At 36.3% G+C, this 17246-nt stretch overlaps 1 protein-coding gene across 1 annotated transcript in view; it reads right to left on the reverse strand.

Moving 5' to 3' along the window:
* Positions 1-17246, reverse strand: part of LOC136028198 (nuclear pore complex protein Nup93-like) — a 73966-nt gene that overhangs the window by 44833 nt on the left and 11887 nt on the right. The window contains exons 4-7 of the mRNA XM_065705913.1: positions 10457-10621; positions 8634-8773; positions 4742-4972; positions 1702-1839 (exon numbers count right to left, since the gene is read on the reverse strand). Coding sequence (XP_065561985.1) covers positions 1702-1839; positions 4742-4972; positions 8634-8773; positions 10457-10621 — 674 coding nt within the window. The remainder of the gene's footprint in view (positions 1-1701; positions 1840-4741; positions 4973-8633; positions 8774-10456; positions 10622-17246) is intronic.

A 17246-nucleotide genomic window follows, 5' to 3' on the forward strand; every position in this document is an offset into this window, starting at 1 on the left:
TAACTGAAACATCCACTATATTTTACCCAATATTTCTGTGCAATTGGCAAGCAGCCAGATCAAAGGTGCAGAGCGACCCAAAAAAATATTCCACCGGGACATAAAAGAGTTTTACACCTTTTGACACATTTCCTTTCCATATTTTCCAAGACAAATGAATGGACACTCTTTATCCATCTATAGAAGACTCTTGATTCTCGCCCAGTTATTTTCAATTAACAATATCACCCTATTTTTAATTATTTTAATATTCCACCGGGACATAAAAGAGTTTTACACCTTTTGACACATTTCCTTTCCATATTTTCCAAGACAAATGAATGGACACTCTTTATCCATCTATAGAAGACTCTTGATTCTCGCCCAGTTATTTTCAATTAACAATATCACCCTATTTTTAATTTTGTTTACTCAAGGTTGCCATCGATAGTCATTTAAAGCTAGTATTATCGATCATTTTATCTTCCTTAGGATATTTTATTTAATAGTAATTAAAGAGTCTTATGTGCAAGCTTTATTTGCTATCTAGTCATACCTTTTTCGAATATTCTATTCTAATTTTTCCGTGTCCTATTTAAGCACAAAATACAAAAAGTTTAACTGAAAATAACTGCAAGTCAGGGCACTGAAGTTTTTCACCAGACATCTGTCGAAAGCTTGTGCCACGATTTCATGAAAATAAGAGAGAAAGATTTAAGTCTACCTGACTCACTCAGTGTTTAAAGATGAGTTTCATTTTCGTATCTTCTTTGATTTTGTTTATCTTTGTATTTTCTTTCTATCTTCTTTCTTTATTTTCGTATCTTTCGTATTTCTTCTTTGTATTAATATATTTGCAGACAGGTTTGAATCATGGGAGAAGCGCCTATCAGGCTCTTAGGACGGAGGGGTATAAACCCACAAAACATGTACTTTCAGCTCAATTTTTTAATCTGAGCTACCTACCTCCTCCCCTGTCCTCTTCAAAGGGCACTTATCTTTGAAGAACTAGGACAAACTTTGCGTCATAATAGTATTACCGTCAGAAACAAATATATAGCGAAAATGAGGCCCAAGCAATGTAGTTCCACCTTCGTATCTTTATTAAATCTTGATTTATAAGGTTTTAACGAATTTGAAATTCTTGTTCTAAAACTAAAAAAAAGCTTAAAATAATGCTGAGTCAATACATATGGTAACCTTTATGTTAATTTAAACTTCATATTTTCTACTTATAGAGAAAAAAGAGAAGAATCTTTGAATTGGCCTACTGACCTAAACAGTTCGAAATGGTTTAAAAGCATTTTAAATTTCATATTGGAGTAATTTGATACAGTTTACGTCCCAGCGAGAATACTTTTCTCGTGTATTAACTCGTCTGTTGTGCATATTTATTCTTATTTGTTATATCTCCTAAATGCAAAGGTGTAAACAGAGTCAACAGTTCCACCCCCAAACATTGGTACAAATGTCCCACCACAAGAATATTAAAATATTGGACTTGAAATGTGCTTTTTTGTGCTGCTGAATCCAACTTTCCCCGAAAAAACCTTCCAATGGTAATTCTCCGTTGTCTTCTGAAATCATTAGTTTAAACTGTGTAAATTATTTTTGTTAAATATAAGAGATACATTCATATTGCTTTTTAGCTTAGCGCTTCAACAAAAAATAACAAATCATAACAAAAAAGCATCACTGCTTATTAGAGATAAGCTGTTTTACCTTCTATATGGATCTGTTGCGTTTCTTACAGTCCGGCGGTAGTTAAGTTTGACCTGAGCTTCATTGTTGGGAGTAAGACGGCAATCGTTGCTGGCAAGGACCTCTTCAAGGTTCCGAGAAAATTCAGACAAACTTGGACTGAAAAAGAAGCGAAAATACAGAGGGAAAACGCCATTTTAACGTCCACAAATTTTTTATTTCACTTAATTTGACATTTAATCAAACATTAATGCAATCACTTGTCAGAAACTTAAGGAAACTATAATTTTCTACGGGCCGTCTCTTTACCCTTCAGTTCCACAGTTTGGAAGTCCTTGAAGAACTCTCCATTAAACAATGTACAACACGATTACTTTTCTGCCAAAAGAAACTGACATTATTTGGGTAGGGTGGGGGAGAGAAGCCCATGGGAACTTTGCGTCTCCAACGATGCACATTCTCAAATGATTCCGTTCTTAACAAGGGGCAGTATGTTCAAATAAAAAAGAGTATAATCGAACAATTTGGACCCCCTGTCCCTTGGGTAGCATACAGCATGCCCCCCCCCCCCTCATGAAAGCACACTTTTGGACCCGGAGATATTTGAGAAAAGTAGTGTTTCAAGATCTTAATCCAATACTATATGGGGAGACAGGGGGAGACGCAGGTTTTGGAATGGTTGCCCTTTGGTCAATATCGGCCCTTAAAATGGGCACTAAAACTTTCCATTTTCTGAAAATGAAAAGTTATTAACTGAAAAGTTAATATGGAAATAAAAGAACAAAACTCTGAAATGAGAAAATGAAAAACTGGGCAAGCACTCGAAGAAAGGTAGTAACACCGCCATGAGTAAATAAATAAAACACAAGACAGAGATGCTCTAAATAAAAGCTTAAAAATCATCAAAGCTTAAAAAGTTATCCTCAATATTTCTTTTTCAAAATATAGTGATCATGTCCAACAGACACAGTTGGCATGTTATCTCTCAATCTATATTTATTTGAGTTTAACGATATTAGATATCTAACTGAGAACCTAGATCGTTCAGAATCAACAAAAGGAAGTGGGTACGCTTTAGAATGCCTAAAAAGCGAAAAAGGTACACATAGACCTTTCGTCCAAATAATTGCTGGAGTTCTGGTGTAAAATACCGTATCTGGTCTTTTTCTCTATTTTGTGCTCCGTCTCTGTGTACTTTACTTTTTTGTGTTATTTGATGGATTATAAATAAATAGATAAATCGCGATGACAGCATCTCTGTTTGTATGTTTCAATTTCCAAAATATTCAAGAAAAATTAATGTTTTTTGTTAGTTTTGCTGGTCAATGTAAAAAAAAATTTCCAAACATTCTCACTGTTTCATTTTGAAGTACATATGATTCTATTTGAAGTACGTGATTCTATATACTTTCAAAAAAGTTTTTTTAATAAATGATTGCGAAGTAATTTAAATAAAATGCAACCATAAAGTGATAAATTATTTTTAAAGAGGAAAATAGAAAAATTTGTTTAACAAGGTGCACAGACCTAGTATTTTGTGCAAATTTTACTTACCTAAGTAATCGTTATATTTTGATAGAACATATGCAATTACTTTCTGATACAAGACCTGCTCAAAATCCAAACTAATATTTGGTAAAGAAATTTGTTGTGTCTGAATATGCAGCAATCGTTCCCTTTTTCTCCGACGCTTTTGATCATGATGGCAAAATCACAATAGGGAGATAGTTATCTATGTTAAGTTTATCTCCTTTTTATGTATTGCTTCTCCTTTTATGTAAAAAAAAATCTATAAATTAATTATATGATGAAGCGGTTCGAGAATTACATCTGCAACGTTTTGTAGCAAATTAGTAGAAAGGTCATCAAGTCTAACCTGCGCTTAAAACGTACTCGTATGTTCAGAGAGCAAGAGGTACTGATCATGTGACCTATACGGGAGAAGGTCAATGTTTATTAAGGCAACAGATGATTCTTTACTTTTAAAGTAATCATTGGACGTAGCAGCAACAGTTTCTCCCCAACTGACTTCTATACTATTCTCGTTAAACAACACCACAGGCATATTTCTATTTCTTCAAATTCTATCTATGATTCAACTCCATGTTTTTCTAGGAGAATCTAAATTCCGAGAAATGCAATAATACGATTTTCCACTGTTTTTAAAATTCCGCAAACGCAAATTCTTGCATTTTTTAAAACGTGCTATATTTATTTCCTTCTTTTTGCATCATGTTTGCTGCAGTAACCAAGTTTTTTACGCAAAACTAGTTTTATACAAAGCTAGCGTTTGACTGACAACAAAAACCCACACAAAAAAAGGATGTTATTCTAGGAAAATAAAAATCCTTGAATAGCCTGCAGAAAAGGGGTTAATCTATTAGGCTTTTTATAGTTTATCGAAACCCTTGGTATTGATAACTTTTAGTAAAACATTTAAATACTTTCAATACAGAAGAAAAAAAAAGAAAATTTATTTTAATATCCCCAGTAATCAATAAAATAATCGACATATTTATAAGGCAACTTATTGGACTTACCGGCCGCAGTATCAACAGCTAGTCATGAACAATCTTTATACTGGAAACATGCTTTAGTATCATTCAAAACCACGACCAAATAAAAATAACATAAAGTCAACAAGTCCAGTTACATCTGGCTATCGTACGGATAATTTCAAGCTATAATACGAATTTCTGAAGCTAGTCTATAGCCTTAACCTAACATTTACCCGGGCACGTTCACTTCAGATTATTCTCATTACTGTTCGTTTTAAGTTGCAATGTCACTCTTCATTTTATCGGAAAAGCTTCATTTTTTGTGTTAGTATTCTTACCGACAACTATATCAGTTATAAAAAAAAAATCAGTTATTTTATTCAAGAAAATTAAACAATCAAAAATTTATAATTAAACAAATAAAAATTGAAATCAAATATGAAAATAAAACTATTAATTAAACAATTGTTGAAGAGGCTATACCAGGAAAAATGAAGAGCAGTGGTTATGATGCCTAATTTTGCGGATAAGAGACATAAATTTTAAAAATTAAACCTATTTACCCAGCACGTTTCGCTGCATCCAAAGCAGCTTCGAGGTCACCACAACGAAGACAATAATAAACAATTGCCCACACAGGTTGACCATCAACCAACCCGTCTTCTAAGCCAGGCTGACGGGAAACTTGACGAGTTCCAAGGAAACTTTTCACCAAATGAAACGTACCGATAGAGCCTCCTAGACGAGCAGAACTCAAATTACGATAGACTTCTTTTTTCAAATATTCGAGATACCTGAAAATTGAAAAAGTATTGTACATGAAATCTTCGTGGAAACAAACAGTAAGCATAAATCAAGCCGTGAAAATACCCCATTACAACATATAAACCAGAATAAGCTGATTTTCATAAGGATTCAAAATATGCAAAGTTCAACACGTTTAAAGTTACTCATCAAAACTTATGAAAATAAGAACATTTATAACATTTCAAGAAAGAAGGGAAACACTGCAAAACAAAATTTGATGAAAATCACACTATTAAATTCAGCATATCTGATAGCCCATTAGCAGACGTTACAAGCTCACATCAACAGAGATACTAAATTTATTATTTTCTTAATACAGATATTCACAGATGCATCTTCAATTTTTTTTTTCTAGAATAGTCTCATCAACCCATTGGTCGTAAAATATCCAAACATGGCTCACTGACTTTGCCCTCTAACCCCCCTTCATTCCGAGAGAGTATATTAAGCGTAAAATATGTGCACTGAAGGACGGCAACTCCCCTCTTATTGATAATATTTCTGTGTATTATAGAACATTAAATTCTTATGTTTAGCTGCAAAGGTTGGACGGTAAGTGGAGGAAATTTTATAGTTATTATTTACAGCGATACCTGAAAAACGAATTTTGATGACAACATATAGCTTTGATTATGCTTACACCAACTGCAAGAGATTGGTTAAGTTTCAATTTACCCGTAAATTGTTATTTGGATAAGAAAACTTGAAAATGGGAATGAATTCTTCTTTGAAAATTGGGACGATCTAGATGAATATGGAGAGTGATATAACATAGAGGGATACAACAAATAAACATAGAGAGGGATGGAGGAGATTAAACTCTAGCCTCTCTTCATTTGCAGACATATATTTGGGATAAACATACAACATTGTCCCTGAGAGGGTGTCAGCCCCTTCAGGGACTGTTTTTTTTAAACAAGAAATGTTCCTTCTTAAATGTCGAAGCCTTTTGATGCATAGTTGGGCTTAAGTCTGAAGAGTAGGGGGTTCGACGGGGACACGAGCGTCTATAAGTCTATAGTTAGGGTAGGTTAAGTTTACCAGATTTGCTCTAAAAAATCTATTAAACTTTTCGATGTCCAGTTCTAAGCTGGCTTAGGCGTTTCTATTCAGAACTGAGAAAATGTGTTGGTCCTTGTTTTGCACTGGTTCTGGGACCATTCCTTTTCCTGAAGCCAAAATAAATTCAATAATTTAAAGAATATGAAAATTGAAACTTTGAATTTCACAATGTCAAAAATAACTATCGCATTGACATTGTGACTGACGAATTTAGACGCTTCGAACTGGACTTATTAGGAGATTCAGAAACTCACATCCCATGGCTAGGAAACATGAAATTAGGGGATGTGCAATTTATTCATTCAGGCAGAAAAGATGGGGCACATAAACAGGGAATAGGGTTCATGATAAATAAGGAAGCTGCTAAGTCTTATTTAGATTGGGAAGGTTATAATAACAGAATGCTAGTTTTCATTTTGTGACTAAAAGGAGCAGGGTATCAGTCTTAGTGGTATATGCCGCTGCCGAACCAACTGGCGGAGATACTAGCAACTCAGATGAATTTTACTTACTATTATAGGAGCAAATAGACAGGGTCCAAGATAGTTATATGTTTTTTTTTATTAGGAGATTTTAACATCCAGGTTGGTAAAAATAGGGACAGATGGTATCCTAGCCTAGGTAAATTGGGTGTTGAGAAAGAAAACAGAAATAGCTCTAGACTGTTGCAGCTCTGAAGGTATAACAATTTAGTTATAATCAATACAGTATTTAGCCATAAAATGGCCCTTAAGTTAACATGGTATTCACACGATGGTAAAACAGCTAACCTTACTGAAATGGACAGAATATTTTGAGAATGTAGTAAACCAAGATAGAGTTACAGGAAAAGATATAGAGCAAAATGAAACAGTTTGTGACACCTAGAATGTGAAGGAAGATCTACTTTATGAGCAAGAATTAGTGACAGCACTAGCATGATTAAAAAAATAAGCCCTGGGTGTTGATAATGTTGTAAATGATTTTCTTAAATATGGTGGCTATGAGGTTAGAAAAAAGTTACTGAAGATTATGGATGCGATTTTTGGAAAAGGGGAAGTACCTAGAGGTTTACGTAAAACTCTAATTAAATCCCTGTACAAGAAAGGTGATACGAGTGAGTGATTAGCCTGGTTTCTGTAGGTAGAAAATTATTTAGTATGATGATATTTTTTAGACTTCCAAAACGCTGTAGACAGCGCTTTAAGAGAAAAACAGTACGGTTTTAGAAAGGATAGAAAATGTGTCAACCAAATTTTCTCTCTTAGGTTAATAATTGAGAAGTACCTGAGTCATCAAACGCCTTTAGTTTTATAGATTATGAGCAAGCACTTGATTCAGCTGATAGAAGAGCTTTAGCAAAGATCTTGTCCTTGTATGGTATACAAGAAAAATACATTAAAGTGATTGTACGAGAATAACACTGCTGCGGTTAAGGTAGGAAATGAGTTTAGTAGATGGCTTCGTATTAAATCAGAGTTAAGTAGGGTCGTGTTCTATCCCCATTTATATTGATAATTTTGATGGAATTTGTCTAAAGCAGCACAGGAAAGGCAATAGGAGAACACAGAATCGATTGGGGAAGAAATACTTTCCTGTACTTAGATTATGCTGATGATTTAGAGAATTATCAGAATCATTAGCGTCCTAGAAGAAAGCGTAAGCAAATGAATGAACTTTCAGAGGCTTTACGAGTCCAGGGTGCTAGAGTAGGTTTGAAAATTAATGTTAATAAGACAAAGTTACTAAGGCTAGGCATGAGTGAAGATGAAAAGGGGACGTTACAAAAAGAAAAGATTGATGAAGTGGGCAGCTTCCTTTACATTGGTAGTATTATTAGTAAACATGGTGAGTGCAGTGAGTATGTTAAAAGTAGAATAGCCAAGGCCAGGGTTCTTTCTGGCAGTTGAAAAAAGTTTGGAAGACTGGAAGATAATTCTGCGAACCAAAAGCAGCAAATTGGAAGCTACAGTGATAACAGTGGTCATATATGGTTTTGAAGAATGGGTGCTCCGAAAAATGGAGGAAGATTTACTAGATCTTTCCCAGAGAAATTGCCCACGTATTGTTTTGGGAACCCAACCGACTGACCTTATTTCAAACAGTAGGCTGTACAAAAGTTTGTTTCAATCCCGTTTCCTAAAGCTATAATGAAAGAAAGATCAAGATGTTTAGGCCGCGTTTTGTGGGTGAAGGACGACAGATTGCCAAACATTACTCTTTTCGGCCAACCGTCCAGGTTTAAACGAGAAACATCGTCCTCGGTTGGGGTGGGAGGATATCGCAAGGAAAGATTCAAGGGAAATGGGAACTTCCAGGGAGGGTGTAAAGAGGGAGGCTGTGAATAGACTGGGATGGTGGAGGAGTGTGCGTGGTTGAGGTGGCTGCGGTGTGTTGTTACTAGTAGCATTAAATTTGTTGAATTTTTCTCCCTGTGACATAGCCAATGTCACGGTTAGAGTAGATTTAGACCACACATTGTTTGTCTGCGCTACCATGAGCTAGAAATGCTACGCTACTTTAATGTAGTAATTATTAAGTTTTAAGTATTGAAACTTTTCTTTATCTCCTTCAATGATCCTAATCCATTCAGACAAATTATATTACCTGTTTTCCAGTATCTTGCGAGCACTTCGAACTAAGGAATTTTGGACAGGTATTGAGGAACGAGCAAGAACCGGGCTTGAGCTAGTTACGAGTGGAACTTCTGACATAACTTCTATCATTTTCCATATCTCATTCAAGCGCTAAAAAAATAATTCATGAACATCCTATAAAAAAATCATAGCTCGTATAATATTTAAACCACCAAGTAAATAAAACTGATACTCAATTAATTTATTAGTATTGCAAAAATAACTCCATTTTTAAATTAAGGATAAAAAAAATATCCATGACAGCTAAATTTGTAAAGAGCTACAAAAAAGGAAAAAAGGACTATCTTGCTTAAAAAAAAGGAAAAAAATATAACGCAGAAATGAGAAAGAGAAAGAAAAAGAGGGAGAGGGAGAGGGAGAGGGAGAGAGAGAGAGAGAGAGAGAGAGAGAGAGAGAGAGAGAGAGAAGAGAGAGAGATAGAAAGAGAAAGAGAGAGAGAGAGAGAGAGAGAGAGAGACTGGTCAAAAGTAACCTAAAAGAATATACACAACATCCAAATCTGACAGAATAGATCTTTGATCTTCAACAAGGCTCTTATAGCGGCAAGTTAAGATTTATCGGTAGGACGGTCTCCCAGCCTACAAAACCATGAAGGTGGATGATTCGAAATCCGAGCAGGATCTATAAAAGAGGCAGGTAAATTATCATCAGGAGAAATAATATCTTTGGATTGTTTAAATCAAGTGCAGTATATCTTTGTTTTAAATGTTTTCTTCAACAAAGAACCAGTATGAAGAGGTCAGAAAAAAGATCCTTCTCCCCCTGCTTGAAAAAAGTAAAAAGGTAAACAGTAACGTTTTTCCACACCAAGCACCTGCATTTATAGGCTGGAAGATTGGTTTTACAGTGAATCTGAGCCTACCATCAGAGTTAAATACTACTAGTGCAACGAGCAGCATTGGCAATATAATTGGGGAATTCGTGTTCTGTATTTGTCATCTCTGTTGTCATTGCTGGATCGAACTACTACGAAGAGTATCTATCAGCTCCTTAATATTTTGCTTCTTTCTCAGTTGCTTTCTTCTTTTTCAATTTTCTTTGATTATTTAATTGGAATCTTATATTAAGAACAGTCTGTCTTCAATGACGTATTTACTTAATTTGTCTTCAACAAATAGTGTCCATCACTACTCTACTCATCTTTCAATCCTCGTCAGCCCCTGACCAGACATTAGCCATCTAGGTTGCTTTATCTTTATTGAAAGTTAATTCAACCTTATTTTTTGTATAAACTTTTATATATTATATTTTTATTGAGGTTTGGCAGTTGGTTCACAGTCCAGTCTCTCTGGTATTTTTTCAGTGTTTTTTTGGGGGGGATTTATTTGTGAGCTTTTTAAGTTTTGGATGTAAGAAGTTCAGCAGCATTATGTCTTCTTTCCTCTTTTTTTAAGCCCGTGCAAATCTTGGTTCCCTCGCTGCTGGGCAATAAGCTTTATTTTGTTTCTACCGTCTTACACAATTTAGAGTTTGGATACTAAATACATGACTTACTTCGTGCTACTAATTTTGATGAAAAGTAAAAAAAAAATTGCGTATTACAAGGACTACAGGAGATATGCCATTTTAGAGAATAATCGAAAAATCGTAGCCTATTGAAGGGTTTTGCTAAGTACCAGTAGATGCAATTAATGGCTATCAACTTGAGTTTTCGCTTTTATCAGCTTTTCATGCTCTTTGGAATGACAAAGAAATCATCAGTAAACACTTGAAAAATTGTTTTACGGTTACAAGAAAACAAAAAAAAAATAAATAGTAAAAAGCAATCCTGACTTGGTCACCGAAAGTAGTAACAGCTTTAGCAAACTTTTCAGCCAGAGATGGTTTCACGCCACCACGTATAACCACGTCGTTAAATTCTGCCACAACTCTAGCATAGACCATTTCTTCGTTGCTTAAAGTGCTATACGCAGAAAGAGTATCACCAAGCAAGCTTCTCTATAAATATATAAAAGAAGAATAAACAAAACGTTGTAACTAACCTACGCAAACTTAAGCTAAAAGGCAATGATAGGAAGCTATTTAAAAATATTTTGCTGCGAATCTTACCAATCAAAATTCAGCTTAGTGTTGAGCATTCATCATTAAGCTTACAATACAAAAGAACTAGAAATATGGGAATGGAGGTTCTTAAATCTATCAAGGATATATGTTACATGAGAAAAAAATTAATTTAAGACAGAGGAGAGGGGCGGGGTGCAAACAATGGATAATAGTGGATTTCGTCAATATCATAAGATGAATCTGGAAACTTACCTGTTGACGTGATGAAAAACTCAAAATCTAAAAGTGAGTTGTATCCGAAATCTATTTTGAGAGAATGAATATAGTTCATAATCATTTGATAAGTGGAAGAAGTTACCTTTTTTTTTTTTTCATTTTTCTAATACAGAAATTCAATCATTATTTGGGACAGTCCGGAATTCAAAGAGAATAGATTTAAATCAGTAAATATCAAAACACAATGGGTCTGGCAATGACTCGTAATGCTATTACAGATCATATTAAAGAGTTGACCCTACCCATCCTAGGTCTTGAGTAGATCTCTCTGCTTAGATCCCTACGGTATCGTTCAGTTCCATGATTTCCCGCTAGGCAAGCGTTCGCATCGCAATTTTTTTTAGGGATTTCCTAGGGTCCCTGTATGACATTTTTAGGGGGTCTCCACTAGTTGGTGGTCATATTAATGTCCACTGGATGCCTTTATGATCGCCACAGGTCATCGCGGACTTACTACGACATTATTATTTTTCTCTGTCTATTAAGCTCTAAGAGAGGCTAAGTTATAAGGATAAAGGTGATCTTTATTTCCACACAAATGGAAATGCCAATTATTTGCGCCAAGAAATGTCCTCATGCTTTTATTTTTCGATTTAACTAACAGAGACATAGAACCTGAGGCCTAGCATTCTCTCAAAACACACTTAGGAAGGACTTCTGGACGTTTCGCTAGAACTGATATTATGGATTTTAAATTTTTTTCGTTGACAAAAATTCGTGGACATGGATTCGGACATTCAGATTTTTTTTATTATTTAAAGTTTGTTTTATTACAATTTTTGGCGTTTAATTTTATTCTCAGACACCGCATATCGAAGAAATTTTCTCTTTATGCCCCGTGTAGGGGCCCTTCCCAACTTCCATGAGGAGTGAAGGTAGCCCGTCCTGTTTGGTTATCTCTAATTCACGGCTTTTTCTAATTTCTTAAGGAACTGGGTATTTTTAATCGTTTAAACAGTCTTCTTCAGTTGTATTTCTGAATAACCCGAGCTTAGTGTACATTTTCTATGCCTATTTTCAAGTTTGATTCTTACAGATTGGAGTAGCCTCCTATATTTCGGTAAATTCCTAGACACGTAGAAAACTTTTTTGTTCAGAGCTTAAACAACTGGTAAAGGACGCACCTCTGGACTTTACAGTCACTACCAACAGCTCTGATCTCCGCTTCATGTAGGTTTGTGGCCACCCATCCTCTTTGGCTATCTCTAATTTACGGCTTTTTCTAATTTATCAAGAAACTGGGTAATTTCCAAGTTTAAACTACAAAAAATCTTTGATCTTAATTGTTTTAAACTCATATTTCTAGAATATTTCGACATTACCGTGCATATTTGTTGTTGTTATTTTTTTTGCATAGTGCATATTGAAAGGCCTAAATATTGAATATTGGGCATATTGAAAGGGAATTGAAGGCCTAAAGACGATTTTTTCGGAATTTTCTTGCAAGGTAGAGGAAACCAACAGAGCAATTAAATCGGAGATAGCGGGACTGGCATTAAGCTGCTCGACTGTTAATAAAGATTTGCGGAAAACCCAGTCCAAGATAGATTTTATTGAAAAAGAATTGAAGAACATGAATTTGATTATATACAATTTTGACCCTAAACATCGAGGACCCAGTCTAGCGTCAGATATTTTGTCATGCTTAAATGAAATTGTCCCGAATTTGGATTTAGAGAGGCGAGACATAAAGGATATTTTCCGCCTTCGCTCTAAAAATAATGGCGTGCCCCCGGTTGTCATTAAATTTATTAGCAAGCCTCTGAGAGATTTGGTGTTGAGATCCTCTGGGCTATTTAGCCGTCATAAGTTGTATATATCCCCTGACTACACGGAAAGAGAGCGGATGGCTCGAGATAAGTTAAAACCACTGCTAGCGGAGGCTAGGTCAAAAAATATGCCTGCTAAATTAAGGGGGGTAAGGCTAATTTTACAGGACAAAATTTTGACGTATGATTTTAAGAATGAGAAAATAATTGAAGTAAGTGGTCCGAGTGTTAGAGATATGGTCCCGATAGCTTTGGGAAGGCTTCAAGGTCAGAGCCGTCAGTCCCTTGACCATGAGACTCCAACGCGTAGCAGGGCAGAATCTACAGGTAGCTTGCAAGGATATTTTTCAGCCAATGAAAATGAATTGGACGATCCAAACACGGATATTCGAACCACAACGACATCTATTACACCGAAAAATACGGTTGCTTTGAAGGTGCCCGGGAGGCCTGAACCACGGGCCAAACGCGACCATGCTAGGATAATAAGTCCAAGTGACGATCAAAATCAACCTATCAGAAAGTCACGATTAGTGGGAGTGCTCAACCAGGAAGCACCAATGGATGGCAGTGGTCTTGAGGTGAGGGCAAGGGATGGTGAAAGCGTGTCAAGAGAACAGCCGAGTCAAGGGGCTATAGTAACTGCTGGTGATGAATAGGAAACGGGGGGCCATAGTGAAAATTCTAGTGAAAGGGTAGTACGCATGGTGCATTGGAATATTCAAGGGTTTTCAGCGACAAAACTAAGTAATCTGTTGAAGGAAGCGTGTATTGATAATGAAAAGAAAGATATAGTTGGACTAGTAGAGACATGGAGTGATGGGAAAAACCCATTAAGTGTTGAAGGGTACAATGTTTTTGAAAGAGTGAGAAATAAATCGAGTAATGGTCGACATTATGGGGGGATAGCGATATTGATCCGGGATGATATATTTGATAGCATCCATAGGCTATTGAGTGCGTCAGAAAATATTGTGTGGTTACAAATGTCCATGTGGGATAAGAGGTATGTTATAGGCTGTGTATATATACCCCCTGAAAATAGTTCTTATATGAATGAGTATACATGGGACATATTAATTGAGGAGTATGTTAATTATTTTTGTGACCATTTTTTTGTATTACTAGGTGATTTCAACGCCTACACGGGTACGAGTACGGAGGTTGAAGACATACAGGTGGATCTTGGCAACCCTTGCTTATCAGGTATGGAGAGTATGGTTGAATGGTATGGAAGAAACGGATGTCCGAAAGGTAGGACAAGCAAAGATGAAACTAGGAGGAAAAATAGGTGGGGCCATAAGTTGATAAATTTTTGTACTGAGGGTCGGTTGATAATTTTGAATGGAAGGGTGGGTAAAGATCATGAAAGGGGAGATTTTACGTGCTTTGGTTCGGGGAAGCCTAGCGTGATTGATTATATTATGGTTGATAGGAGGTTATGGGAAAATTGTTTGGATTTTTATGTTATGGATGTTGTAGGATCAGATCACCAGCCAATAGAGGTAGTCATGAAGGCAGGACAGGCGAAGAAATGGATGTATGAGATAGAGGGTGAGAGATATAGTTGGAAGAATAAGGGGAAGAGGGAAGATAAGGATAGGAAGGTAATGAAGCAGCAGATTAGGGTAGATTGTATGGAGGAAAACCGTTTGAAAAATTTGTTGGAAAGTGAACAGATGCAGAAAAGGGCGGAGGAATGCATATATATACTGGGAGAAGGGAAGTTAGAAGAAGCCGTGCAAGAAATATCAGAGGAAGTATACCAGAAATGCAGTGGGATATCAAATAACAAGGAGAGGGTGAGAAATACAAACGAATTCTTTGATGAGGATTGTCGGAGGCTGAAAGTAAACCTTATTCAACTTCTCAGGAAAGTGAAAGGAGCACTAAATGACCAGGAAATGAATAAACACTTATCGGAGTACCGAACAGAGAGAAAAATCTACAAGAGGTTATTAAAAATGAGAAAAAAACAAGTAGAAGAGATTAGGGCTATAAAGATCAGCGAGGAATACTTGTCAAAAGACCCAAAACAGTTTTGGAGTGAAGTAAGGCGGGAATTCAAGGCCAACGACAAACTCATACCTCCAGCTGAGTCGTGGAAAACATACCTGGAGCAGGACACTAGCAAAAGGGAGCAATATGAAGACGGTATAGGGAGTTTAGTAGAGGAGCTACGAGAGCAGAATGGTTTCCCCTTAAGACAAGAGGATTATAGTCTATTAGAACCGATTAAGGTAGAGGAAGTTTGTGCAAGCCTAAAAGGAATGAAGGGATCTTCGGCGCCGGGGGTGGATGGAATACCAGCAAAGATTTGGAAAATGGGGAAAACAGTTCTAGTACCAGTTTTAGCAGCAGTTTTCAGTTTTGTGACTGAAAATAGGAAATGGCCTGACCAGTGGAATGTGTCAGTAGGAATACCAATTTTCAAAAAAGGTAACAGACAGGATCATAGTAATTATAGAATAATTAGTTTAGGAAATGTGATGAGTAAGATTTTCTGCAAGGTTATAGACTCAAGATTAGGGAAGTGGTTGGAGGTAAAGGAACTGCTATCCCCTTTTCAGGTAGGGTTTAGAAAAAATCATAGTGCAGTAGATCATATTTTTACTTTGAGAATTATGGTAGAGAAGTATAGGAAAGGAAAAGGGGGGAGGTTATATGCAGCGTTTTTAGACCTGAAAGGAGCATATGATAATGTCGATAGGAACCTGTTAATGTTAAACCTGTTATCTTTAGGACTGCCTCACTATTTCGTATTGTTGCTGTGCGAAATGTATAAATACGTGAAGTTAGTAGTGAAAGTCGCGGGAAAGTGCTCAACTCCGGTGCAATCTTTATTGGGACTAAAGCAGGGATGTGTGCTGTCACCAAAATTGTTTAGCCTCTATTTAAATGATGCCAATGAATTTTTCGCTAAGAATAATGCACCAATGTTATCGATAGATTTGCTTAAACTGTGCTTACTACTATTTGCTGACGACATCGTATTACTGGCTGAAACAAAGGAGAAACTGCAACAATTATTAGAGATTACGGAGGTTTATTTGGAAGAGAAGAAGTTAATCCTGAACACATCGAAGTCAGTGGTGATGGTATTTGGTCGTAAAGCCATGGAAAGTGAAGATGTGAATTTTTCCTTTAAAGGTGAAACTATACCAGTGAATAATGAATTTGTTTATCTTGGGGTAAAGTTTACTAGTAATGGGAAATTCAGTGGGCATCTGGATCTAGCGAATGCAAGGGGGAGGTATATTAGCGGTGAAATAGCGAGGAGTAGTCTTAGACGGGTGAGAGATATTAGAGTACATAAGAGGATTTGGACAAGTAAGATAGTACCGGCGATGCATTATGGAGCAGAGATCTGGGGGTATCGGAAAGGTCCAAAACTTGAGGTGGTTATGATGAGATATTATAAGAGGATGTTAGGACTACGGGATTCGTTTAGTAATTTGGTAATCCAGGGGGATTTAGGGCTAGTATCGCTGCGATCTATGAGGCTAGTGACCATGGTGAGATATTGGGTTAGGATACTGGGTATGCAGAGATTTACGGTAGCAAAGGCAGCATACTTAGAGGCGTTGAGACAGAATAGTAAAACAGGGTGGCCGGCGGAGATTAAGGACATCTTAGACAAGTGTGGATTAGGAGAATGGTGGAATGAAGGAAAGGGGATTATGGGTATGGAGGAAATAGTAATAAGGGAGGTACAAGAGAGATTGAAGAATCAAGAAATACAGATATGGTGGGCAAGCCTGGATCGTTCAGGGTCGTTAAAATTTTATAAACAGATAAAGAGGAGTTGGGGGGAGGAGGTATTTTGGAAGGTTGGGTTAAGTAGAGAGGATTTGAAGGCGTATTTGGATTGGAGGGGAAATGGATTTTTGATTGGGGAGAAAAGAAAGTATCAAGGGAGAAAAGGGGAGAAGGTAGTATCTATTGCTTGTCCTATGTGCGGATCTCAGGATGAAAGTTTAATACATTTTGTGTGTGAATGTGTCGAATTGAATGATTGGAGGCGTGAGATGTATGGTAAAGAAAAATTGAATGAGATATGGATGGTAGATAGAATGAATGATACAAATTTCCTGAGTATTAAAAGGATAGCAAGGTTTGTCAGGATTGCAGCGGTGCATCGGGAGCGTTTTCTTTAAATAGTTTTAATTTAATGCAGTGAATTTGTTGTTTGTGTATTATGTAATTTTCCTATGGCCCACGGGCTTTTTTTTCTGGAATAATTTATTATTAATTATTATTATAAGACACAATATGAATTATTATTATAAGTCACAAAGACAGCGAGTCTTAATAATTTGAGGCCTAGATCTGGAGAATTTCCTAAGCAAATCCTTTCTTCTCTCCACGTTCCCGGAATAGAATTGCACTAAATTTCCTCCGTTGAATCCTAGTTGAGAGTCAACTTTTTCCCATCAAGATTGGAAGTGCTCTCTCTTTCCCGTTATATGATATAAAACACAAGAATTTCTTTTTCTCTTCTTTTTTTTTCTCTC

Source organism: Artemia franciscana, chromosome 6 (assembly GCF_032884065.1).
Source record: "Artemia franciscana chromosome 6, ASM3288406v1, whole genome shotgun sequence".
Classification (NCBI taxonomy): domain Eukaryota; kingdom Metazoa; phylum Arthropoda; class Branchiopoda; order Anostraca; family Artemiidae; genus Artemia; species Artemia franciscana.